The sequence below is a fragment of the Clytia hemisphaerica genome, unplaced genomic scaffold (assembly GCF_902728285.1).
Source record: "Clytia hemisphaerica strain Z4C2 unplaced genomic scaffold, Clytia hemisphaerica genome assembly, whole genome shotgun sequence".
In the NCBI taxonomy this organism is placed as follows: domain Eukaryota; kingdom Metazoa; phylum Cnidaria; class Hydrozoa; order Leptothecata; family Clytiidae; genus Clytia; species Clytia hemisphaerica.
In genome coordinates, this window is record NW_027104612.1 from 202,984 (window position 1) to 228,635 (window position 25,652).

The 25,652-nt window shown below is 34.0% G+C and overlaps 2 protein-coding genes across 4 annotated transcripts; one reads left to right on the forward strand and one right to left on the reverse strand.

Moving 5' to 3' along the window:
• The first annotated feature begins 146 nt into the window (after positions 1 to 146).
• LOC136824291 (polyunsaturated fatty acid 5-lipoxygenase-like) lies at positions 147 to 14,324 on the forward strand. The gene is made up of 15 exons (XM_067080455.1): positions 147 to 1,109; positions 1,589 to 1,633; positions 2,050 to 2,187; positions 2,447 to 2,556; positions 2,913 to 3,051; positions 3,331 to 3,426; positions 4,396 to 4,489; positions 4,931 to 5,048; positions 6,068 to 6,166; positions 7,067 to 7,124; positions 7,354 to 7,459; positions 9,288 to 9,370; positions 9,925 to 10,098; positions 11,002 to 11,165; positions 13,358 to 14,324. The coding sequence occupies exons 1-15, from the start codon at positions 600 to 602 to the stop codon at positions 13,482 to 13,484; spliced, it is 2,061 nt and encodes a 686-aa protein (XP_066936556.1). The 5' UTR covers positions 147 to 599; the 3' UTR covers positions 13,485 to 14,324.
• Positions 14,325 to 15,059: 735 nt separating this feature from the next.
• LOC136824292 (mitochondrial uncoupling protein 4-like) lies at positions 15,060 to 24,991 on the reverse strand. Of its 3 annotated transcripts, none has more exons than XM_067080458.1 (11): positions 23,805 to 24,991; positions 23,018 to 23,134; positions 22,677 to 22,739; positions 20,800 to 20,884; positions 18,625 to 18,750; positions 18,196 to 18,308; positions 17,578 to 17,662; positions 16,902 to 17,016; positions 16,584 to 16,643; positions 16,291 to 16,387; positions 15,060 to 15,811 (listed from the first exon to the last, which is right to left on the reverse strand). In XM_067080458.1, the coding sequence occupies exons 1-10, from the start codon at positions 23,896 to 23,898 to the stop codon at positions 16,316 to 16,318; spliced, it is 930 nt and encodes a 309-aa protein (XP_066936559.1). In that variant the 5' UTR covers positions 23,899 to 24,991; the 3' UTR covers positions 15,060 to 15,811; positions 16,291 to 16,315. The 3 variants fall into 3 exon arrangements, with proteins under 3 accessions (XP_066936559.1, XP_066936557.1, XP_066936560.1); XM_067080456.1 differs by having other exon boundaries at positions 15,060 to 15,826; XM_067080459.1 differs by having other exon boundaries at positions 15,061 to 15,763.
• Between the last annotated feature and the right edge of the window lie 661 nt (positions 24,992 to 25,652).

The following is a 25,652-nucleotide window of genomic DNA, read 5'->3' on the forward strand; positions in this document are numbered from 1 at the left end:
GATGTAACACATGCAAAATTAATTTTTCGGCAATAAACATTTAGTGCATTCTTATTGAAACAAAGTGCTTCGGGAAATAAAGAACGCTTTTCAATTATTCAAAAAAATTTAGTAGTTCCACTCACTTATTTTCCTTCTTCATTCTTGAATGAAAATCTGCAAAATTTTTACGTGAGAAACACGTCAGTGTGTTATATACACGAACTACAGATGTGCTAAAATCACGAGTTTACACAAATCAAGATGTAGTAGAGATTGATTTAAATTGTTGTTTTGAGGGGAGAAGCCGTGAAATATCCTGTATGTTTTTATGGTTTTGTCGAAAAAAATATTATCCACGAATCAGCAGTATTGCGTATTTTTCTCTGAACATATTTTTGTTGTCCAGAAAACTTGTCTTCATTGAAACTAAAAGATATCATTTTTGACGATAGGGACCAATGAGAATTTCAGTATTTTGAGAGTAGTTTTGAAGGTGGAGAACTGAAACAAATTATACTGCTTTAAAAAAAAATCCATTACTCAATTCTTGATTAACATTTCTTGAGGGTTGTAGACCTTAAACACCAAGTTCGTGGTGTAAAGCCAATAATTCAGTCATGGGTAACAATAAATCAAGCTGCATGGAATGTTTTGAACCAGCAGATTATATAATCTCCATTAAAACTGGTGATACAAAAGGGGCTGGGCTCCACAATAGCGCACACGTGGTCCTTGTTAATGAAGAAGATGTTGAATCAAGACAGATTAAACTTACCGGCTGCTCTGTGACTGTTTTCAAAAAAGGCCGAGTTGATAAATTCAAGGTAAAAAACTTATCGGGTTTTGGTCGAGTGAAACGAATCATAATCGAACAACATAAAGAACAAAACGAAGTCGAATGGTATATCGATCGGATATCGGTCGCACAAGTCCTCGAGAATTCAATCGATCAGGAAACGATTTTCCCGGTTCATCGATGGCTTCGAATAAATAAACCGTTAGTTATCAACGAATTCGATACCTGTTTACCGCAACACGATCCGAATAAGAAACAAAGAGAAGATGAGGTTGCAAGAAAAAAATTGATTTACACGTATAAAAAACAACAACAAGATTTGCCACCGCAGGTACTCAGTTTAGTCTCGCTTTCTAGAATATCTTTCTTTTATGTTATATTGCCAAATTGAGGTACTTAAATGATAGCTAATAAAGGCTGGAACTACACAATCACTGTTTAGCCCTTCATTGTAAAAACACTGGCATTGAGCTGAATATAATTGTCGTGGATTTGCCAACAAATTAAAAAAAATTAAGGAAAGCTAAAAAAACAACAACGCTATAACACCTTTTTACAGTGTTTTTTTTTACTACTCAAAATAGTGTAAAGCAATATAAACTTCGTTTCTTGCGTATTATCGGCTTTTTGATGCATACTGATAGCTCCAGATGATACCTTGGCATTATCCACGTCCATCAAAAACGTATATAAAGCCTTGGTTACACAGGGGTTTGAGCAATGTCTATTGGGATAAATATGCGAGAAAGTTTGGGACTTGTGAAAATAAGGTATTCCTAGTTGACTTCATTCTCATTTTCTTCACTTTAGATGAGCAGACTTCCAAGAGACGAAATATTCAGCAATTTTTACAAGGTACGCAAAAGACTGCTAAGAAATTTGTAGATGATGTAAAAAAGCACATCTTGTAGAATAAGCTTCATATTAGAAACTCGAAAAAACTCCTTTTGAGAAGAAGCTGTAGCTCAACAAGTTGGAAGGCTATGCTCAACTCGACCATAAGAATACACTATTTGGTTTTAAATTAACATAGGTAGGCGATTATCAATTTATATGGAATTTAACTCATTTAACTCTTTCACTCGCAGTCACTAAAAATGCGCAATCACCACGGGTCACTTAGACAGGGCCGTAATCAAATACAAGAACACCCTCAAACTAATGACTCCAAACAAAAGGTTTCGGACATTACAGCTAAAGCTAACAAAAAAAGTCTGCAAAAAAAAAGAAGAATAAAATTAATATATTGTTCCCTGTCCACACATTTTCAGTGGGATATTCTTCAGAAACGTTCAGACTTGTTTCGAATCTACGAAATCGAAATATTGGAGAAAGACGATTCCTGGAGGAATTTTGATGAAATCGTTGGATTGTTTACTGAGAGAAGCAAGAAATTTCGACTGCCGATGGTAAGCTAGCCTTCTGTAGATGTAAAAAGTCTCAACTAGGAGTTGTGCTTAAATGTTATTCGGTTTTCGTTTTTTTTTTTTGTGTAGAGATCGTTATATCAAAGTCCCAAAAACTAAGATTATTCCCATCTAAATCATTTTTGCAATACAAAAGTAACAAGTTGTTTTTGCAATCAAAATGATAAATGATGTACTCTCAAATCATACTGGCCAGTCTAAAAGCCTCGTCGTCCCTTATATACCTTGCACCCTCTTTCAGGTACTGGAAGAAGGTACAGAACTGTGGAAATCGGACGCTCATTTTGGACGACAACGTTTGAGAGGATGCAATCCAAAATCTCTTCAATTGTGTAAAGAAATCCCCGAGAAGTAAGCACAATTCCTTTATACCACCAACTTATGCTGAATCTGAGATACCTCAATGAAATCAGAGATTCTAGAGATCCTTGTCAGGAAATCTTTAATTGACACAAAGCTAGGATTATGCAAAGACCTGATATCATCATAGGAATCACAAACACATGACACAAAAAGAGTTTTCTCAAAGAGTCAAAGCCCAGATATTTTGATTAAACTCTGCAAATCTGGGCTTTAATTTTGGAAAATTCCATCCAGCTGAGCAATAAGTCGTTCCACTAGCAACATGCAGTCTAAGGGTCTATTTCAAACTTTCTAAAGGCCTCACAATCACGAGCCAGTATTAATATATCGCTGCTATTTTTTAGTTTTGGTGTCACTGGCGACTTTGTGAACGAATTACTCGGTGATGAGATGAATCTCGAAGAAGCACTCGAAAAGAATCGAATCTTTATCGTCAATCATTCTATAATGGATGAAATATTGGACAATGAATGCAACCAAGTTGTAAGTCATGTTACAAAGGGAGCCAGCGATGCCACCTTTTTCTGTTGATGTGTTCTGAGCAAAACGTTTGAACTCGATTTCAGAACACATACAACAATAACGTAGTAAATGATTTAGGGAAACAAATAGCTCAAAAGATGGTTCCTATCAGAGCATCTCATTTTGTATAAAAACTTTAAAGATCACAACATGTTCTCCCAGAAGATAGTAATACATATTTCCAAAAAATGGCATCACCGGCTGCTACTGATATAAATCCCAAATATTCTACCATTTTAGATACCTAGCCCTATGACGCTATTTTACTTGAACAAAGAAGACAATTTGATGCCAATCGCAATACAACTTTACCAGCAAAAAGGTGATCATAACCCGGTAAGCAATCCTTGTATGACTTACATATGGTATTCTCAGATTCCTGGTTTGTTGGGGATGAGCTGGAGTTTTTACAAGATACTTCACTAATATAACAATAGCGTTCAGTTTGAGGTCGTTGTTGTTATTTTCTGCCCGCGTAGTTTGATTATTCGCCCTCTAGTGTCATTTGGGCCCGACGCGAAGCGGAGGGCGCAAATGGCACTAGAGGGCTAATAATCAAATTGCAAGGGCAGAATTAATGACAACAACGAACGAAAATTTAACGCTATTACTATTATTATCCATATCGGACATTCAAACAACGTTTTTTTCTAGCGTCAACTAATTCTTTTCGCTTCAATGCAATGTCTTCAACGAATTTCTAACACCTTGAGAGCGGGCCGCAAATGACCAAAATGGGTTTTTTTCTGACGTTAGTTTAGTCTTTTCGCTTCAATGCAACGACTTCAATCCAAATCCGAGCGGGCCGCAAATGACGTTATAGGCCATTTCACGGTCGAAATGGATCATGGGTAATCAGGACTGATTGCGCCTCCATTACGGCTTCCCGTTGGCTAGACGCAAAAATCTTCAATTTTTTTCAAAACTTTGGACCAATAGTAAGTCGTTATTAGCGCGCAGTGGTCCTGATTACCCATTACGCTTTGCGACTGTGAAATGGCCTATTGCCCTATACCCGGGCCGTTAATGATATTTTAGCCCTCTGAAGCCTGGCGCTTTAGTTTTCTCAGCGCGGGTATGACAATTTGAGTCACAAAACCTTTCAATACTGCCCGCCGATTGAACCTTTAATGGCTTACTTAATGACCGCTATATGGATAATAATTGGTCATTTGAAGTGATAGAGATGACGCGTTCTTTAGAAAAAGTAACAAAATTGTTCTATTACATTTTAACGACCAACCAAATCAAATAATATGTTTGTTGTTTCTGAATTATAACCATTTCCTATTTTTGAAATACCAGGTTTTCACGCCAAATGATTCACATTACACGTGGATGTTGGTCAAAATGTGGTTTAACAATGCAGATGCCACTTACCAACGGATGCTCCTCATGAGTAAGATTGCAATGTATAATTTATAGGGGGTGAATAGAATGTATGACTAGAATGTATTTTTCATATTTAATTCACAAGACTTCTAAGCTTGGTGATACGTGCGGGCCAGATAGGTCAATTTTACTTGGTCAATGCAGGTTTAAAGGTTTTTGTAATATAATTATAAAAATGGTTATTACAACTTTGTAAACTTGAAACAAAATGCGTCTCGCTGGCAGATCACACACTTGGACTTGAAAGCTATGACCTATGCAGATATTAATTTAATACTTCGTAATTTTTAAAACCCTCAAGAGAACTTTTAACTTTGCTAAAAAGGCTTTAAATACCAGACTATTGTTTATTTAGATAACCACCACAATGGTGGTGAAATCATTGATAAGATGTAAAGTGTTGGACAAAAATTGAAGTAATAATGATTCAATATTTTCCATATTTCAGCATCTAGTCATTGGATTTTAGAATGTATCACCGTTTCATTACATCGAAACCTTTCACCATCACATCCAATACATCGACTGCTACAAACTTATCTGGGACTAGTACTAACAATTAATAAGTAAGCTTGAGGTTTTATTATAAAGAACCTTCTTAAATGGAATAGAAGTCAACAAAATGCTATCCGGGGATGGGAAACCTCGGAACAAATGAAAATATATTCAACTTTAGCCACTCATCTTGCTAAAACTTCGTTTTAATATTCATCCATAATCTGAACGAAAAAGATGAAAGCGAACCAGGGTAGATTCTCTTATGGAAGCATGACCTAAAGAGTGAATACATGACATACTTACTTTAATGGGATAAATTTTCGCAGGGATTAAATTTCGCGGCTGAGCTCATCCGCGAAATTTTTAGATTTCGCGGGGATTAATTTTCGCGGATGAGGGATTTCCTGATTTTTCGCGGAGATTTAATTTCGCGGATTGGGTTACAAATTAAAATTTTTGAAAAGGGTCAAAACATTGAAATAAAATTTTTCCAGGAAAATTAAGAATTTTTTTTTCAAGTAATAAGAGGGTTTTTTGGAATAGGGCGAGGAGATATGTATAACAACTATCAAAAGTTGAATTTGAACTTCCATGGTGCGGAGCTAAATTTTCACAGCCTAAGCGGAAGAGAAGTTCGGGATAAGAAAATTAAATTGAAAATGAATTAGTTTTAGTTTCTCATGTCAAAACTGTTTTTGAAATACAAAGGGAATACAAACAAAATATGAACGTAGTAACTGAATAAAGACAATAAACGATAAAAATAGAAATTTCGCGGATTGCAAAAAAAGTTCAAATTTTTCGCGGAAACTAATTTTCGCGGATGGGCCTTTTCAAATTTCCAATGGGACTTATTTTCGCGGATGACACCCAAATCCGCGAAATCCGCGAAAATTAATCCCCGCGAAAATTTATCCCATTAAAGTAGATCATCAGGATCTTTTCGGAAAGCGATATTAAGAGGGCTTAATTGATAGAGACTTGCTTTTTTCCTTTGATTAAATTCTTTTAAAAATAACTAAGTAAGAATCAGAGCTTACAAGGAAACAAATACGCGCTTATACCAAAGTTTTCCATTTCATTTCAGTTTTGAGATGCACGCGTTATTGAATGGCCATAGTAATTCATGGATCGATCAAAACATGACCATCAAAAATGAAGGGATGCTCAAACTGATCGAACGATAGTAAGTATGCACATGCGCTGTTTTGTACCCCCTTTGTTGTGGAGTAGTGACATCCAGGGTGGTCTGGAAAATAAAAAATCCGGGTTTGGTTTTTCGAGTGTAAAGAATGAGGGTCAACAAGATGCAGTGAAAATCAAGGGTGGCCAGTAAAACGAGGTCAAAAATCCAGGGTGGTCTAAAAAATGAGAAAAATGATTCCATGGGTTCATGCAAAATTAACAATCCAAAAGTCCAACGATCAATTGGTTCAAATTTCACGATTATGAGCCAAATCAACCAATCAGTGAGATTACAGAAAGTGATTTGATTGTTGAGGGAACTATTAGATAGTTGACTGGTGGCTACGGTGAACGTAAAATGTTACTTGGACTTGCAGTCGAGTCAAAAAGAGCTGGAAGAGCAGTTAGAGTAAAAGACTAGAATAACGGTTCCCCAAAACGGCTAGTATCGTAGATGAATTTTATCGTTATGCTCAATATATCATGATTTTGGACAATGCTAAAATCGGGGTCGCCATAAAGAAGTATTCTACACAATGTTTCGGGGTTAAATGGAAACAAGGTTATGTCAAGTTGAAGAAGGCTGTCAACCATCACAAGTCTGTCGTTAGAGTAATCAGAGCAATGCATTAAAAAATGCTGTGTTGTTACTACTGAATTTTGTCGACAGTTGCAGAAAAGGTGAAGTACTTTTGGTCCGCACTCGACGATAAAGAAGTGATACATATTGAATACAAATATTTTAACTTTTTCTTGGATGAAAAGAAAGTAGGGTTTGTCTTAAGACGGCTAATGCGATTTGTCCTTAAATTGGCCCCACGGAAATGGAAAATACCAAAACCATAAGGATTCAGATTGAAATTGAAATACTGGTTAAACGTATTGTAAATCTTTATTTTAGTTGGAAGAAATTTGATTTCACAAAAGATATACTGGAAAATAGCATGGAGGACAGACAAGTAAGAACACGTTTGAATTTTGGAGTCCAAAGCTTGAAAGATTTTCCAAAAATTTTAAAGAAAAAGTGCACCTTTTACATATCATCATTTTCAGGGGCGATGATTGTAGCAATGGTTAACTCTGCTAGATTAAATAGGTTACTGGTGAAATAACACTTTAGGGCAACGGAACGAAAAGGGTCAAGCAACTTTCTAGTTAACCAACTAGTCTGAAATTTTAAATTTTCAGGTTTTAAGCGAAGAAATTTTGAAAGAATATCCGTACCGTGATGACGCGCTAGTGTTGAAACAAAACATTCAGGATTATGTCAGTCAAATCGTCAAAGGTTATTATGGTGAGTCTATGAAAAGACTGGGTAGCTTTTCTTTTGCCTGAATGATTAAAATGAGGAAATTTCTTTTTGTTAACCTTTTGTTTTTAATTAAGAGTGATATCGTTTGCTTACTCATCAATTTTAATTTACAAGCTTTTTGATATTGAATTGACACGGATGTGGAGCAAGATTGGTCAGAAAGAGAAAAAGAAAAACAACTCAAGGAGATTAAGGCAGGGTCAAAATGCTTGCAACGTTACAAATCATTTTAAGAAGCTCATTTTGGTCTCAAACGAAGCGTATGACTAAGTAGAATAAGATTCAGTCTAGACAGATGTTTTTTCATTTTGAAATTTTGCGTAATTCGCAAAAATCCTCAATTTTGCGCTATTTTGATGACGTCATAAAAATTGAAATCCCAATAACTTTTGATTGAATTATCAAAACAATTTCAAATTTTGACCAAAGATGCATATTATTATTGTTTTCAGAATTAGAAAAAAATTTTAATGAAATTTGATGACGTCATCACTTTTTAGCCAAAAAACTAAAATCCTTAAAAAATGCTGACGTCATCAAGATTTTGAAAATTTTTTGAAATCTTTTGAAAATTTGCATTGAAATGCATCTTTGGTAAAAGTTTGAAATTACTTTGATGATTTTATCAAAAGTTATTGGAATTTCAAAATCGCAAAATTAAGATTTTTACGAATTACGCAAAATTTCAAAATGAAAAAACATCTGCCTAGACTGAATCTTATTCTAATTAGTTATACGCTTCGTTTGAGCCCAAAACGAGCTTCTGAAAATGATTTGTAACGTTGCAAGAATTTTGACCGAGGGGTAAATCACTTCGAAAAAAGCGTACGAAATGATTTTTGATTTTTGATTTTTTTGTGATTTTTTGATTTTTTCTGTGATTTTTTGATTTTTTTGTGATTTTTTTGTGATTTTTTGATTTTTCTGTGATTTTTTGATTTTTTTGTGATTTTTTGATTTTTCTGTGATTTTTTTGTGATTTTTTGATTTTTTTGTGATTTTTTTGTGATTTTTTGATTTTTCTGTGATTTCTTTTTGATTTTTTGATTTTTTTCTGTGATTTTTTTGTGATTTCTTTTTGATTTTTTGATTTTTTTCTGTGATTTTTTGATTTTTTTGTGATTTTTTTGTGATTTTTTGATTTTTCTGTGATTTTTTTGTGATTTTTTGATTTTTCTGTGATTTTTTTGTGATTTTTTGATTTTTCTGTGATTTTTTTGTGATTTTTTGATTTTTTTGTGATTTTTTTGTGATTTTTTGATTTTTTTGTGATTTTTTTGTGATTTTTGATTTTTTTTGTGATTTTTTTGTGATTTTTCTAAGAAGTGTACGAGATTTTTTCGAGTAATTTACCCCTCGATTTTGACCTCCACGAACCCGCCTTATTCCCCTCGAGAATATTTTGTTTATATCAGCATAATATAACAATAGGCAGACACTGTCCTGATATGAAATATGTGTCTGATATGAAACGGGAACTCTTATGTAAAAATAAAACCTTTTATGTAATAACCTGGTGCTGCAAGGTGTTTTCAACAGATGTTACAAATGAAAATTCAATCCGTGGCTTCTAAGTACCTAAACGAAAGAGCCAGTCTATCTGAAAATTAGCCAAGGAAAAATACGATCTTTCTTCGAATTACAATGGCCATTCATGCGTTATGCATGCATCTCAAAACTAAAACTTTGGTAAAACCATATAATGGTAAAACATAAAGAGTAAAAATTAGCGCGTACTTCGTTGAAAACTTTATTACAAGCAATAAAGTTCAAATCTTTGTGAAACTTAAATGCAACTTTCATTATTCAGAAAACGAGGAAACATTGGTAGGAGACATTGAAATACAGAACTGGGCTGGTGAAATGGCACAAACTGAATCATGCCATTTAAAGGTGAGCGAAATCCATTAGAAAGAACAGAAAGATAAGATTAATGTCAAAATTAAACATTCGTCTAATATAATGTCTACAACATCGAGATCATGTCCAGGTGTTACGGTTTTGCATCGCTCTGGTATAGATCTTAGCGGAGTCGAAAAAAGCGATGCATTTTGGGATTGTTTCGAAGTGTATTACAATAGAGTTCCCTCGGGCAATTTCTAAGAAATTTCTACTGTTAGTAATATACACTCGAAACAATCCCACAACGCATCGCTTTTTTAGAAAAATAAAAAACTCCGATAAGGTCTATTTTCATATTGGTTTTATAACGGACGGGTAATTCCGTTTCTACTACGATGCAAATAGTGGAGCGATACTGTTTGTTTGTTTTGTAACATCTTGTGTTTCGACGTTCCGAATTTTCTTGTAGGGCGAACGATGTGGAACTGAAATGTCTGAACATGAACTCGTGAATGTCTAAACGAGGTAGTCAATCACTATAAATGTCAGGGACCCCAAAAAAGTGAAAAACGGGTAAAAGTAATCAATTTATTTCGTTGATTTAGAATCTACCAGGTAATGGAGAATTCGCAGCCTTTGAAGATTTCATTCAGTTTCTATCACATGTCATTTTCAAAGTAACAGTGGAACACGCAGCGTTGAATCTTCCCTTATATGATGAATGCGCCTTTGTACCCAACTATCCGATGTGTATGAGAGGATCACCTCCCAATTCAAAGGTTTGAAGATGATTCAAGTTTTGAACGTTAAACAAGTTCCTTGGTATTTCTTTTTATGGCTCTTATTTCAAAACGACAGTAGTTGGAATGGGCAGCACTACATCCCCTTCTAATAGACCCAGTAGATGTTTTTCAGCCAGTGGGGGTAAAAATAACGCACTGAAACTCGATGGGGGATCGATATTTCCTTATTTTTTGTGAACGTGGATTTAAATTCTTCTGTTTTCAAGTCAGAAAATTCAGTTGGGACGAAAATTGGGGTATAACTTTCCAACGGGGACGATATTCTGGCCAATTTTTCCAGTACAATCATGAACAAAAGGTTGTAGACAAATGAAATTTCTTTGAAAAATGGTGAGAAATAGAGCAAAATGACTCTTCAATGCGTCTGAAAAAGGAGGGAGGAAAAAAAACACTTTAGAAGTCGTTGCATTGCTTTTGAATTACTTTTGAGGCAACCACAAGCAAAAAATCAGCGTTTTGATACTGGTGTAAGCCAGTTAATCAAGCCCTTGTGGTTTGCTTTTGAATGGGTTTGGAAAGCACCCAGAACCTCTTGGGAACTTGTTTTGGATCGATATTGATGTATTTTGCAAATATTGCAGAAGTCTACAAACCTTTTGTCCATGATTGTAGGATGGGTTCCCACTGGGTCTGTGAGAGTTTAGCACTGGGTTACCAAATGAGTGGACCTTTTTCACTATTCTGAATCTCCAAAAAAAACAAACCCTCTGAATAAAAACAAACAATGAAAATTCCCCTTTCAAAAAGTCATAACTTCATTTGGACCAATAGTTAGAAATCATAATTTATTTTGATATTTGACTCGATGTTCTGACCCTTCCTCCCATAAATCTATCGAACCCCTTCCCGGATTATTTGGATGTTCTTTCGTTTTCTTAGGAGTCCTTAACAGAAGCAGACGTCATGGCAGCACTTCCTTCAAAAAATACAACAATGGAAATCCTAATTATAAATAAGTTACTCAGTGAGAGAGATTCAAGCGGATTGGCTGATTCCAGGGCTCAATTTCAATACGACCCAATCTCCTTGCCGGCAAGAGAAAGGTATCAAATCCGTTTCGAAATCCTTCCCCAAATTTGTCCTCGTGTGAAATTTGTTCACTTTTGCTGACAGAACTTTTTTTAGCACTTAACTTGAACACAATAAATTAGTATTGAAAAATATTTCCTTGGGCGACTAATTTAATATTCATCCCAAAATGAAGATTTATCCAATGTCAGCATGAAATCATAAGTAATATTCTATCTATTAATTCCTTCAAGTTAAATCATTTTCTAATTGCTAATAGTAGTATAATTCGGACGTTTCCCCGACGGACTTTTCCCCGACAGACATTTCCCGATAGACAATTCCCCGACGGACGTTTCCCCGACCGGGCATTTCCCCGAAAAGACGTTTCCCCGACCGGAAAATCTAAAGATTTTTTGCTTGATCAAAATTTCATCAAAAACATGATATTCAATTCAAATGTAAAAGTTGATATGATGATATCATACAGTCATAATTAATTTTTTCTTGCTTGACCATGAAGCAATTCTACACGTTTTTTTTTTTATAAGAACGTCAAAATTTTTCGAAGCCTTCGGATGTTCTTAGTTTTTTGGATCTGAACCCTAATATAAAAATGTTCTTAAAATATTCTTATTTTCAGCATTTTTTGAGCATTTTGATGTAATTTCTTAAGAAAATGCATGTTTTTAAGTCTCCAAAGCCTTAGAATGTTCTTAGAATGTTCTTAAATTAGCGATTTTTTCTTGTGAAAAATTAGCTTGAGAAATAGATATCTTGAAGGGGTAATCAATTTTTACTTTTAAGAAAGCTAATCCTTTTAAATCCACGCACGCATCAGAGATTTCAATGTTGCAATGTTTAGTTGGGACTTATGGATTATGATATTTCAAACTTGAAAATGAATTTGTCACCTTTTTTATGTTCGGGGAAACATCCGTTCGGGGAAACGTCCGGTCATTGTCGGGGAAACTTCTGTTCGGGGAAATGTCCGGTCATTGTCGGGGAAACGTCCGTTCGGGCAAATGTCCGGTCATTATCGGGGAAACGTCCGTTCGGGGAAATGTCCGGTCATTGTCGGGGAAACATCCGTTCGGGGAAATGTCCGGTCATTGTCGGGGAAACGTCCGTTGGGGGAAAAGTCCGTCGGGGAAATGTCCGGTCGGGAAAACGTCCGTCGGGGAATTGTCTGTCGGGGAAATGTCTGTTGGGGAACATCTCTAATGGGAAATAAAAACATGATCGTAACAACATACTCGTACAAAACCAAAAAAAAATACCTACCTTGAGTAGTAGCGTAGGCGAATTTTTATTTCAGAATTACAATGTATAGCAATGTGCAATTTCAGAATTATCCATTCTATAACATATCTGAAATTGAAAAATACCTGATCAAGAAGGTGCGGCAGAGATCCCGTGGGCTGTGGCGTTTGATTTCGCTCTTAAGTATGGCTTTAGAGCTAGAACACAATGTGATCACCCTAAACTAACACCACACAATTCTGCCACACCACTGGTCTAAAAAGAGAATTGATAATACTATGTCAGTTTTGATATTATATCTACTTATGGTTCCTTCTAAATATCAAGTCTTGTCCTTTTGGCTTTTCCCTTTGAACGATTTATTTTCTTAAGAATATAACATAATAGATTATCGTAAACGTTTGTCTTACTCTAATTAAAAGCACTTCTCAAGTTACTAGCAATATAGATTATGGGTAATTCCCCATATGATAAAATACAATACAGCCCTTTCAATATGGCAAAATGTCTGTGGGCTTGAGAAATGAGGGAAACTGCCATTACTGCTGGGGGTAAGATCCAGTCGCTAAATTCTATTCTGGTGATTTTCTTAGGATATCTAATTAATAGGATATTTATTTAACTTTTTGAGGCCCCCCAGCGGCACCCCTAATCACGCCATCACGCATCACGAAAATCGCTAAAATTTGTCATCACGCAAAAAATAGTGAAAAATAGCCCAAATCACGCGTCACGCCTCAAATTTTTGCCCTATCACGCATCACGCCAAAATCTTGATCACGCCATCACGCCAAAAAAAATCTCTAATCACGCCATCACGCAAGAAAAAAAGTCCCAATCACGCCATCACGCAAACCGCTGGGGGGCCTCCTTTTTGGCCAACTTCATTATAAATATTCTTACATTCTTATCAAAAAATTATTAATCATTATTATTAAATACAATTATTTTTATCGTCTTTCAGATTTTCTGGACAACTGCGTGAATCAGCAGCCATGATAGACATCCGAAACAAGAAAGAAAGACTGGAAAAGGGTCTTGTTTATGACTACCTGAACCCGAAAGGAGGTACTGACAAGAAATCACTATAATTGTTTTAGTGATGTACAGGAGAAAACACTACCCTTCGAAAGATATAGCCAGTACTGCACCAAAAAAAAGGGAAAAAAGCGAATATAACCCGGGGATTTCTAGACGACGGCACATAAAAATGGCATAAAAGATTTGCTTTCAAAATCGGACCCTTACAGTGCAGCCTTTAAGCAGTGACAAGGTGCCCTAAAAGTGTATTTTACCGAGCATTATTTTTTACCCTTACAGTGCATGTTACCAAACATTTTTTTGTAGTTTATCTCGTATCTTATTTTTCTGAAGCCATCCGGAAATGAGCCTGAGATGTCGACAAAATGTGCAAAAGATATCAAAATTGACCCAAAACTATAAAATATATCAGATTTTTGATGCAGTCCTAAAACACACTTTTACAGTGTGTCCAGCTAAAAAAGACCCTCGTAGCGCACTCTATCAAAAGTTACCTTACAGTGCATTTCAAGGATCTAAAAAAAACTACCCTTAAGGGCGGCAACACGGAACACACGAGTGTCCCCCCCCCCGGGAATGTAAATATAATAATATACTTTTTTGGGAGCAATAGTCAAAGTAAGGGTGAAAACCGAAAAATAAATTACGAAAAATCTTAAGCTTACTCTAGCCAAAGAAAATACTAAGCTTATGAAAATTTTTAAGTCTAGTAATAATAATAGGGTTCGAAAAAAAAGCGTTATGTTTTTTTTAATTATCAGATTCAACTTTATTGAATACTAAATTTTGTATATTAAATCGATTTTTTAAATTATTAAACTAGTTTGTAGTTTTTAAAATACTCTTTTTGTTTAGAAAGAAAGATTTATATCAATATAAGTTTGTTGACCAAATGCAATGATTTGAGTGTTTGTTAGGAGTATGGATCTAGCAACTTGCTTTCAAATCTGAAGTGAAATTGCGATTTTTTCAGCAGAGTGTAGCAAATCAGAACACAGTATGGATAATAAGTTCTAATCGGGGTCGAATACAAAACAAAAAAGGTACATTTTGTTGTTTTTGGACGGAATTTCGAAAGTTAGGCTCACTGTTTGTTACGGGAAATTGGACTGTTTTAGTCCTGAATAACGGTACAACTATTTAATCTTTATGTTTTATCACGTTTCATTTATATTATATTACATGTCAGTTTTCAAAAAGCAAAGAAATTCATATACACAAACCAAAATCTTATGAAATTTAAAAAATAATAGTCTACAATACTGTAAAAGTAAAACTTTTTTTATATTTCCTATCTCTCTAGAAACCGAACATCGTTTACAGTATTTAAAAAGATATTCTGGTAAACAGAATGTATTTCAAATATGTGTAAAAAGCCAAAAGCCTCCCTGTTAATGCACCAAGAAAATGAATGCAGATTACAAAGCGAAAAAAGGCATATTTTATCGGACAAGACTGTCGTCCGGTGCGGTGTTTGTATCACTTTTTGTAAAAATAAAACTTAGAGTCAAAATTTACTCCTTTCATTAAATCAAGGCGTTAGCGTACCTAATAACTAACTTAGTTAGTTTTAGTAAGTTAACAACCAAATGGCGAGTTTCTGTTTCAATTAAAAAATATATTTAAATGAGTTCATTGAAAACACTAAGCTAAATCTTGTTATAAGTTTTAATTTTTACATGATAGGTTTCAAATGACAGCTCTTACTTTGAAGTCAGCAAGCAAATTGCTTGAATAAAAAATTGTAATTGTAAAAATAGACCTACATTATCAAAATACATGTACATAATAATTATAATCAACAATAATAAAAACAATCTGAAAAAATATTAAAAATTTTCCTTGCAGTTACAAAGGGTCATATTTAAAACTCTTTGATATAACCTTCAAAATAGTGCTTGTATTAGTATTTTTTGTCGGGAAGACATTCCAGTTATGTTACTGACAAGACTAGATTTCCATACTCTATCCTTTTTCGAAACACACTTCTTTTTAACGACGGCATTTATCATTGTTCTTTTTGGTCAAAAAAGCACTTTTCTGGTCGCAGGATCATCGTTTTTCACCGTCACAAGATCAAAAGGCTTAAGTTTCCTTCTGTAAATATGCCTTAAATTGTGCCTTTCCATTCTTAAGGGGTTTTGCGAGTTTTTTATGTACTATGATGTTAAACGCCTGTTATGCGATGATAATTAGGCTGCCTATCAATGCTTGATATCAAGTCCGGTAAATCGCTTTTTCATAAGAGCGGTAACATTCCAAACCTTTCTGAAAAGGTCTTTTATGATGATACAAGTATCGACAATACATCGTCGTTTCAGCAGAACTCCTATGTAATTGAGGTTGTGCTACAATACTACCATTACCCAAAAGACATCTAAACATTCAAACGCTGGTGATAACAACGAAGAATAATTTTGGTACAAATATTTACAATAATTATTTCAAGAGACAACTGTTAACCTGAAGAGTTGGGCTGGTTAATCAGCGTATTACATAATAGACGCGCATTTCTTCCTCATTGAGACACAAAAGTACTGCAAAAATTTATCTTTATTTAAGTTCTTTTGCAGGCTGGAAGGATACCAGTCACATTGCTCTATTATCTGAGTTTTGAGAACCTCAAACTATATGATTCGGAAGCGATATATACTTTCACAAAAGCTAACTATAATTTCCCATTTTGAGCAAGCTATTTGGTATTCAACATAAGCTTCGCACTTGGTAGACTCCCCAGTTTCTCAACGTGAATTATCATACAGTCAATTATCGACAATTCAACAATTTTGTCCAGAAAAACCCGTCCTACTCTTCAAAATCGTAAGATTTCGAGTCAACAATGAAGAAATGACTTACTATTCACTTAGTAAACTTTTGTTTTTCAAAAGCTTGCGGTACCAGACAATTTTCGAATTTGTTCGTAGGTCAACCAAAACGTCAGTGACCAAGGGGCCTATACATAAAAATAAAAAAAGTGTATGGAGATGATGATTTCAAACAGTGCGATGGGAAAACGCTTACATTTTCACTACCGACATTCATCAAAGTCACCGATTGAGTAAAAGAAAAACAAATAGAAAAAGAAACAGCCGAATAAGTTCATGGGTTACTTCTTAGATTCGAAAGTTAGGAAAGACAATTAGTCTTACACATCGAGACCAAGTTGGTACGAATCCTTTGTAAAGTGAGAAGAATCCTTCTTTTTGAATCTAAAATAATAAATAAAAGATTTTATTTAATTTTTGCCTGACAAGTTTTGTCTGAATAATATGCATTAGCCCACATAATAAAAGTATAACCTAATAATAATGTTCATCATTTTGAGCACAGGACACAGAAACGAGAATACTAATATAATAATCAAGATGGCAATTCATTTGACAGGAATAAATCATTCTAAAAAATAACTTCTGTAAACCCTTTTTCATAGTATTACAAAGTAAATTTTCAACGAAAAAATATGATACCGTTCTCATAGCACAATCTAGTGATCCTCTATATTGACCAGGATTATTCATGATTCTAGTTTTGACCACGTCTGCCGGTGTACTGACAGTGGCTGCAACGAGACCAGAGCATATGCTGAAAATGAGAAAAAGCGACCTTTCAAAAAAAATAGCCAATAATTTAAATGGACCGTAGCGTAGTGGTAGAGTATCCGGCTACGGTACGCAAGGTTGTCGGGTCTACCCCTAGGCGGGTCATACCAAACATTCTGAAAATGGTACTTGATGCCTCTATGCTTGATGTTCAGCAATTGAGAGACGGATCAAGGGTTAGAGGAGCAATCCAGGGAGAAAGAGTGGCGCCCTCACCTACCTTCGGGTAGATAGCTATCGAAAGAGGAGCCTACGGGTCGCCTCCGACTGCGGGCACAAACTTACTCACTTACTACTTTAAATGGAACTATTTAAAGGAGCATAAATTGTTTTGTGTCACGATATCATTGTATCGGCATAATATTGACATTCTTTTGTTTCAATAAAGATCTTTTCAAAATTAAAACGACAAGAAACTTAGCATCGAATTGCTCCTGATTTGGAAACATTTAATCATTTAAACATTTAATTTCTAAAACATTTAATCCACATTCTTCCAAATTATAGAACATGATAAAGATAAGGAGGGGTCTGAAAAACTTACCTTGAAAGAGTATGGGTGAAATAGTTATCTTCTAAACTTGTGTTTCGTAGCAAGAAATGTTTGACCGTATCATAGGTCACGAGGTCTGAAAATAAGTAAAAAAGAAACTACCAATACATAATCTTCCACCAGGGCAAGGCACAAAATATAATTTCGTGTAATGGCACTTAATATTTGATGATAAATTGACAATATACAAAAACAACACTTTTCAAGCAACGCTTCTCATCTCTGAGGAAATATGGACTCTTAACGGGCTTTTAACCTTTACAGCGCGCAACATTTTTTGATAATATGAAAATTTTCATTTTATTTTTTAAATTCAAAACTTCAAACTAGCATAAAAGCTTGAGAGACAATTATTTTGGTACCATTAGAAAGATATTTCTACACTTTTTCTAAAAGCATTCTGTTTAAGCTCTTTTAAATCAAGTGGTCAGGAGTTATAGCCTTAAGTCTGGGACTTGGTATATTGGCTAATTTTGAAATCTTTTTGGCTTTGAAGGGGGTTAGCAACAAATTTGGCCTGAATTTTAGAGGGAAAAACATATTTTTAAACTTAAGCGGAACATCTTGATATAGTAATAATAACATTATCAAAACAGTAATAAATCCTACCTCCCAAATTGACAAGTGCAGCCCTTTGAACATTTGGTAGCCACCCTTTCCACAATCCTAAAACACCATTCTCTTTTGCCAGTAGCAGGAACGCATGCGAAACACCTCGATATCTGCAGAGATAAGACAAGATTTATGATGCTAATTTTAACCTCTTAATTTGGAATGTTTGATAAGCAAGGGACACGCTTGAGGTTTGTGAGGGATTCAGACATTTAAATAGAATGATAATTTCAAGAAGCCCAATGAAAAACATGAGCACAAAAGAAAAGTTTTTTCAAATGATAATATTTTGCTTGAAAGATTTTCGAAACTGAATTGTCTTCTTCGATACATGTTTTTTATAAGCAATTGTGTCTGCCGCTATATAAGACGTTTCGCTTATAAAAGAAAAAACATGTAAATGAACATAATATTAAATGTAAAAACCTTGAAGGTCTTCCTTCCACCAACATTTTTCTGCCTTCCATTTGCATTTGAACTTTAACCAGATCTGTTGGTGATGCAAGAAACTGTGCCAATGCTCCTGATGTCATTCCTCCAATCAGCGACTTCCTGTTGCAAATAAAGATTGATTACCTTAAGGGAACTTTTTTTGGCGGGAACTAATTTTAGCGGGCAGCAAATATCCAAAAAAAATTTAAATTTGGCTGGAACTTATTTTGGCGAATAGTGAATTTTTCTAATTTTGGCGGGAACTAATTTTGGCGAATGACAGCGTAAATCTGTTCTTTTTTGCCTTATTTTGAGCAATTTTGATGAATTTCAGAGGTTATTTTAATAAGCAAGGAAACAAAAAAATTAATATTGCCGGGAACTTATTTTGGCGAGTGAGCAAAATATTTAATTTTGGCGGGAACTAATTTTGGCGAATTTCGTCTAAATTCGCCAAATCCGCTAAAATAAGTTTCCTTTAATACTGTATTCATCAAGTAGCCTCCGTCTCGGAACGCGGTCAGCGAATTTTGCGGATAATTTCACAGCGAAAATGCATCCAGTGAAATGTCAGTAATGTATCATGATTCAAGTCGACTGACATAATTATACACATAATACAAGTTACAAGTTCTGCATACGGATTCTCAAGCTCGGCTATAATAAAACTATTACATGTTAGTAGCAGACCCGACTGACAATTGTCATGATTTGTTGTTTTGTTGACTCGTATATCTCATGGCAAATGGGATAGCAAATGACTTTTCATGTATTGAACACATCCAGAATGTTAAAAAAAGCATTTCACGAGATAGCTTTTGATTATAATTCTCATGGAAATTTTTAATCGACAGATTTGGCTTGGCGTCATAGTTTTGTTTGGTTGATGTTTGGTATCATGACCATTAAAAGCAATGAAATGCCACACAGTCACTCTACACATGATGCCTCCAGCCATGATTGTTATCAGAATGTTGGAAAAAAAACATTTTACGAGGAATTGCTGATAGAAACTATATTGACTTATTTTTACAATTTTGGCGATGTGGGTTTTGTTGGTTGATAATGTTAACACTGTGGGACGGTTTTCAAAAAAACTGTTATATTGATTGTTGTTTGTTGGAATTGATTACCAAAAAAAAGAGAACCTTTATACTTTATTTTTTTCACGAATCGAAAAAAATGTGTGGATGGTTGACATCTTTCTCTCTAACCAATGCAGTGTCTGTTTTCAAATTTTGAGAGCTCTCTACCTACTGAATTGAAGCTCTGACTAGCTCTGTTTTTAAAACTTTGAGCCATATTATTTTCTTTGTTGCTATTAAAGATAGATTTTTAAATTGTCGTAATGTAAATTTATGGTAGAGTTTTAGTTTTTGAGTTTAGTTCATCTAAAGTAGTATTTTTTCAGTAATCCTTTTCTTGTTAATATAGTAACATTTAACCAGACTCATTGCCCTCATTATATTCAAATTTGTATTTTTTTAGGGCTGATAAGTACATATTTTTAAAAACCAAAACAAAGCAAACAACATGCCAGTTCTTTCTGGACAAATATATATGTATACTTTATTGTGTGCTTTGATTTCTATTTTAATCAACCCTCTTAACTGCTGATCTTTCAACTATCATTTAGGAGGATAGAATGGGCTTCCATAGTACCATTTTCTCTAAGTATTTTGTGCAAATTTTCAACAAAGTAGACTTCTTGACTGTCCTTGGTTCCTATGTTAAAGTTGTTCTGATGGAGGAAATTGCCATCTTTGGTAGCCTTCACATATCAATAAGGGAGCTTTGGTGTAAATGTTTTTTCTGATGAAATCATACTAATCTGGAACTATTAGGCCTTTATAAACTTTCTAGAACAATAATCTCGCTCCAATTTTGAGAAACACTGGGAAAATAGGATAGCATTCCCTACCATAATTTCACAGATTTCCTCTGCTTTCTGCCTGAAAACGCTGTCGCATAGCCGAAAACGAAAGTGAAACTGTGAAAACGTCCGCAAATTCGGGCCCAGTCCTTTTCTGAGACGGGGGCTAATTGAATATTGTGTAGGTTTATCATAATGTTCAACGAGGAATATATTGAATCTGTCATTGCAGCTGTTTTGAAAACAGTTTCTGTAAATTATAATTTTTTTGCTGATATTAAGTAAAATATGTTTACCAAAAAGGGAAGTAACCATCAGGATCTTTGCCAAGGATATTTTCTCTTGCATATTCATAAAACATCATTCGACATCCAGTGTACACTAAGAAAGAAAAGAATGAGAAAAGAAAATGTATTTCCCTGTTAAACCATTAACCCTATTAATCAAGCTTTTCTGGGGTTCCTATTATTAAGCGGGGGTGTTTTCTACCATCCTTGCATAACTTTTGATCCAGAAGTGCTACCGGGTGCGCCACAAAAAAGTTTCTCTCTTTGAAACTAATTTTTCTGAAAGCTAAGAATTTTAAAAGAACCATTCCTCTTTCATTGGAAAGAAGAAAGATAAACTTAAATTTTGATGGGTCATTTATCAAATTCGATTCATTAGATCAAAAGTTATACTCAATTAAATAAAAAAGTTACTTTCAGAAAGTGCTCAAAAACGTTAAAAATCGACCTATCAAATTAAACAGAAGCATAATTACATGATACATCAGTATTTTTGTTTCAGTCATTAAAAATGATAATTAGCTGTCTAAATGACCTTTTGTTATATAAAGGAAGATTGAAATTTCAATGAAAAGAAGAAAAATCGTCGAAAAAGGCCAAAAAATCTGGTAAAATTCATTAAAATACATCAAATATGGGTTTCGAGGTAGATCCAGTCTTACATAGACTTTATCCAGTCTAGCACCAAAAACCAGAGGAAAATTTCGGTAAAAGTAAATTAAATTGATTTTGATGAAGATTTTAAACCCTTTCGACCCTTCATTTTAAAAATTTATGTGTTTAGTTACTGAAAAATGCTTTTAATCATGTAAAGGCTATTGCGATTGCCAAATTTAAAATAAAAATTTGATAGGTCGATTTTTAACGTTTTCGAGCACTTTCTGAAAGTAACTTTTTTATTTAATTGAGCATAACTTTTAATCTAACGAATCGAATTTAATAAAGGACCCATCAAAATTTAAGTTTATCTTTCTTCTTTCCAACGAAACAGAAATGGTTCTTTTAAAATTTTTAGATTTCGAGAAAAATTACTTTCAAAGAGAGAAACTTTTTTGTGGCGCACCCGGTATAAGGAATTGAAACTTAGCAGAAATGTTTTCTAGCATGAAATGAATTCAAAGAACAAAGTTTGGGTTGATGACGTCATCATAAAGGTAGCAACGTCGTCTCAAAGATTCCTATTTACCGCTAACCAGTAAAAAAGTATTCTCTACTAAAATCGCAATTAAAGGAACATTAAAGTAGTAAAATGTAAACATTGCGCGAACCACGTGTCATTAAAGAGAACAATTAAAATCACGTGTCCAAAACAAACTTGTAAAACAATTGAACAATCAAAATTAGCCATATTTGGTTTGATTTTTGATTTTGACATGTGACATTTGTTTTGATTTTGTATCCGCTGCATAGAGTTTGTTTACAAATTTCGCAAGTACTGTTATGTTCCTTTAAAGTTTAACAAATAAAAATTCTTTAATTCTGTTTTGATTTTCTAAAAGCCAAAAAGAATATCTATAACATATTTGTCAATTTCTAATATAACAATGAGATTGAATTTTAAAATTCATGCTGGTGGAGTAAGCATTTTCAAAAAGTAATGACTTAACATTGATGACGTCATTAATTTTCGGAGCTTTTTTAGAATTTTCTGAAACATATTATTGATACATAAAACCTGCCAATTTGAAGTTAGTTGGATAACTACATCAAGGGTTATGCCATGAGATTTTACAGGGTTTTAGCTAGGCCTTGACATGACATGAGATGCCTCAACAAAAGACTAATAAAACCTGATTTAGTGGGTGTATGGTGGTAAAATTTGGTACAAATGTTGCTAGTAAGATAAAATTACATAGAAAAAAACTTCCAAATATATTTTCTCTTACCCAAATGTCGCATCACTGCTGGTTGAATTCCTCGCCATAATTTTGAGAGCCCTTCCTCCTTAACTAGAAAAAAAACATGTTTATACTTGAATAAGCAAATGTTTATCTTTGTCGACCAGCACTATATGTACCTGTTATAAGCCTTTGTAGGCTAACCACAAATGAAAACTTACCACGATTAAAGTATACAGCAATTGAGGGAATTCCCTGGCGGACATCAAAACAATCTAGGTTAGAGCACTGTTAGCCCATTATTAAGCCTACGGATATAATCACAAGAATGAGGGATGGCACTTTTTAAGTAAAGTAAAAGGATGACGAAAAATGAACAGTTAATTTACCTATTCCAGCTGCAGTTTTAACCATTCCACGATATTTTGTTTTGCCTAGAGTATTTATTGATGCATGTTCGCCTTGCACTTGAAGTCTTGTTTTGGTGATATCCAAGGGATAAGTTACTACGATGAATATGATAAAGAAATAGTATTTTCACAAAAAACTTAACTTTTCATTGAAAAGGAATCAATCCACCTACATATAAAAATAGTTTGTATATTGTAATAAAAGTAAATTTTCAAAGGTAGAAGGCAGGTTTATCAATAAAATATTATAAACATAAATTATGCGAGCTAAAGATAAAAGAAATGAGTTAAAGGGGTGGTGTATGAAAGAATTTTGATCAATGTACGAAAAATCTTCCTTGATCAAATAATTCTGAAAGGAAAGGGAAGCTGAAAGGTTCGAATGCTTAATTGGTTTTGACAAAGAATTGGAATTGAATGTTTAAAAAGATTTACAAACTTTTATCTGTAGTATAAAATACAAACAAACAAAAAATAAGTAACTCTGACTATTCAAGACGATAATTGTCAATCAGAGTCAGTTTCTTTTCAGGGTTACTTTTCATCATGCTGCATTATAAAACACCTGATATGCGTTTGTGTATTTCCCTAACAGAATCACTGAAAAGTTGGAATAAGACCCCTGTTTGGCTATTGCTAGTAACAGAAAGAAGTCATATTCCAGCCTGTCAAGGTGTTTATAATAGCTTAAATGACGTAATCCTACTAAGTTTATATGTATATCAAGAAAAAATATATATTATAATAATTGATAATAGAACTTTACCTGATTCAGCGACTGTTGCAGAAAGACAACAAAGAGCATATTTCTTTGCAAATGAATCATTAATTACACCATTGTGACCTCCAGGACGACCCATTTAAAAAAAACTTTTTCTTTTTAACTAAGGGATCTTCTCAAAAATAAATTCGCTTAAATAATCGAATTTAAGCGAAAAATTCGCTTAAATAATCGAAGTACTTCGATTATTTAACAATCGAAATTCGATTATTTAGTCACCTCACTTCGATTATTTAGTCCCCTCAGTTCGATTATTTAGTCCCCTCGGTTCGACTATTTAATCTTATTATTCGATTAATTAATCCTTTTGATTCCAAAATATAATCGAATTTTTTGCAAAACATAGTCGAATATCGGTTATTTTTTCTTACGTAGATCGAAAACAGCGCAAACAAGCCTTTGTCTACTGTGGATTTGAAAGACAGAAGAAAAAATATTTTCAAAAAGCCGTAGTCAAATCAACCAATGACTGCATAATTCTTCTTACCTTTAAGGATTTTTGATCTACCAAGGGGCATCATAAATTATGAAATGATAGAATAATCCTTTTGTGAATCACATTATCGCATCATCTTTAAGTTTCTTAATGTTTGGATAACAATTCCACGATCTCTCCACGATATAAAGTACTTCCATCTTTTTCTATCTTTTTACAACCTCTCAACACAGTTGCTTCATATCTCTTTGTTATTTTTTTTCGATTCGAAAATAGCACTCCATCGTTGTGTTCATGTTCAAATCAAAAAGGGCAAAACAAAAAAAAAGATAAAAGGATAAAAGGGAGAGCGCTCACAAGATCAAGAATACGTCATTACGTCATATATAAAAGCAGGAAGAAAACAATCTTTTGCTCTATTGTTCTGTTCGCAAACGTCAATCATGGCGTTTTGATTGGTCAATGCAACATTTTTTTCTTACAAGTTACGTCATGCTCTATTATTCTGTTTGCAAAAATGGATTCGAATTTTACATCCAGGTTTTTTTTAATGGCTAGATAAGAGATCGAATCATCGCTTTCACTTGCGATGGGTAGGAAAATTGTCCAAAACAAACAGCCGAATTTAACGGAAAACCATTTTACCAAAATTCGGTATTTTTGAGAGGATCCCTAAGATATAAGCGAAAAAGGATTAATTAATCGAATACAAGGATTAAATAATCGAATAAAGGAGATTAAATAATCGAATATAGGAGATTAAATAGTCGAAACTATTCGACTAAACGACGGCAGCTATTCGATTAAATAGTCGAATCATTAATCGAACTTAATAATCGAAAATCGATTATATTTTTGAGAAGATCCCTAAATAAAGTCAAAGAAAACAATAGTCTTCAATTGAGAAGCTGGACCAAAAAGGAACAAGCAACATGCTGAATGGACCTACCTGATGATGAAATTTAGATAGCAATGCGAAAAGAAAAATGAAAAAAATCAGTAGCGTTTAGCGAAAATACACAACGCAATAAATTCATCATTGATTGTTGATGGGGGGAGAGGGGAGGGTTGTAGGGAAATGATAAATAGGAAGTTGTGGTTGCAAAAATTTGTTTTATTGACAATTGAATCATGCTTGATGGTGAGCATTGTTATCAATAACGTTTTTGTGTGAAAAACATAGAAATATAAGGAAAAAATCCAAGGAAAAAATCCAATGAAAATCTGCAAAAACGGCGATTTCCGGCATTTTCAACCGGAAAAATTTTTTCTCAAAAATCAAACTCGGCCATGTTTTGAGCATTGCGAATACGCATCTTTCTGCAAAAAATCTGAAAAACCTTGTGAGAAAATCTCGAGAAAATGTCAAAAAACCGGTTTTTCCGGCATATTTCCGG

Excerpts from the sequence above, each read along its gene's own strand:
- LOC136824291 (XM_067080455.1), top strand. The coding sequence starts at position 600 with ATGGGTAACAATAAATCAAGCTGCATGGAATGTTTTGAACCAGCAGAT. Across the intron at positions 3,427-4,395 it reads AAAAAGGTGATCATAACCCG|GTTTTCACGCCAAATGATTC; the intron begins GTAAGCAATCCT and ends TTGAAATACCAG. Across the intron at positions 7,460-9,287 it reads AATCGTCAAAGGTTATTATG|AAAACGAGGAAACATTGGTA; the intron begins GTGAGTCTATGA and ends TTCATTATTCAG.
- LOC136824292 (XM_067080458.1), bottom strand. The coding sequence starts at position 23,898 with ATGGGTCGTCCTGGAGGTCACAATGGTGTAATTAATGATTCATTTGCA. Across the intron at positions 22,740-23,017 it reads TAAAACTGCAGCTGGAATAG|TTAAGGAGGAAGGGCTCTCA; the intron begins GTAAATTAACTG and ends TTTTTTTTCTAG. Across the intron at positions 18,751-20,799 it reads GATGGTTACTTCCCTTTTTG|GAAGTCGCTGATTGGAGGAA; the intron begins GTAAACATATTT and ends TATTTGCAACAG.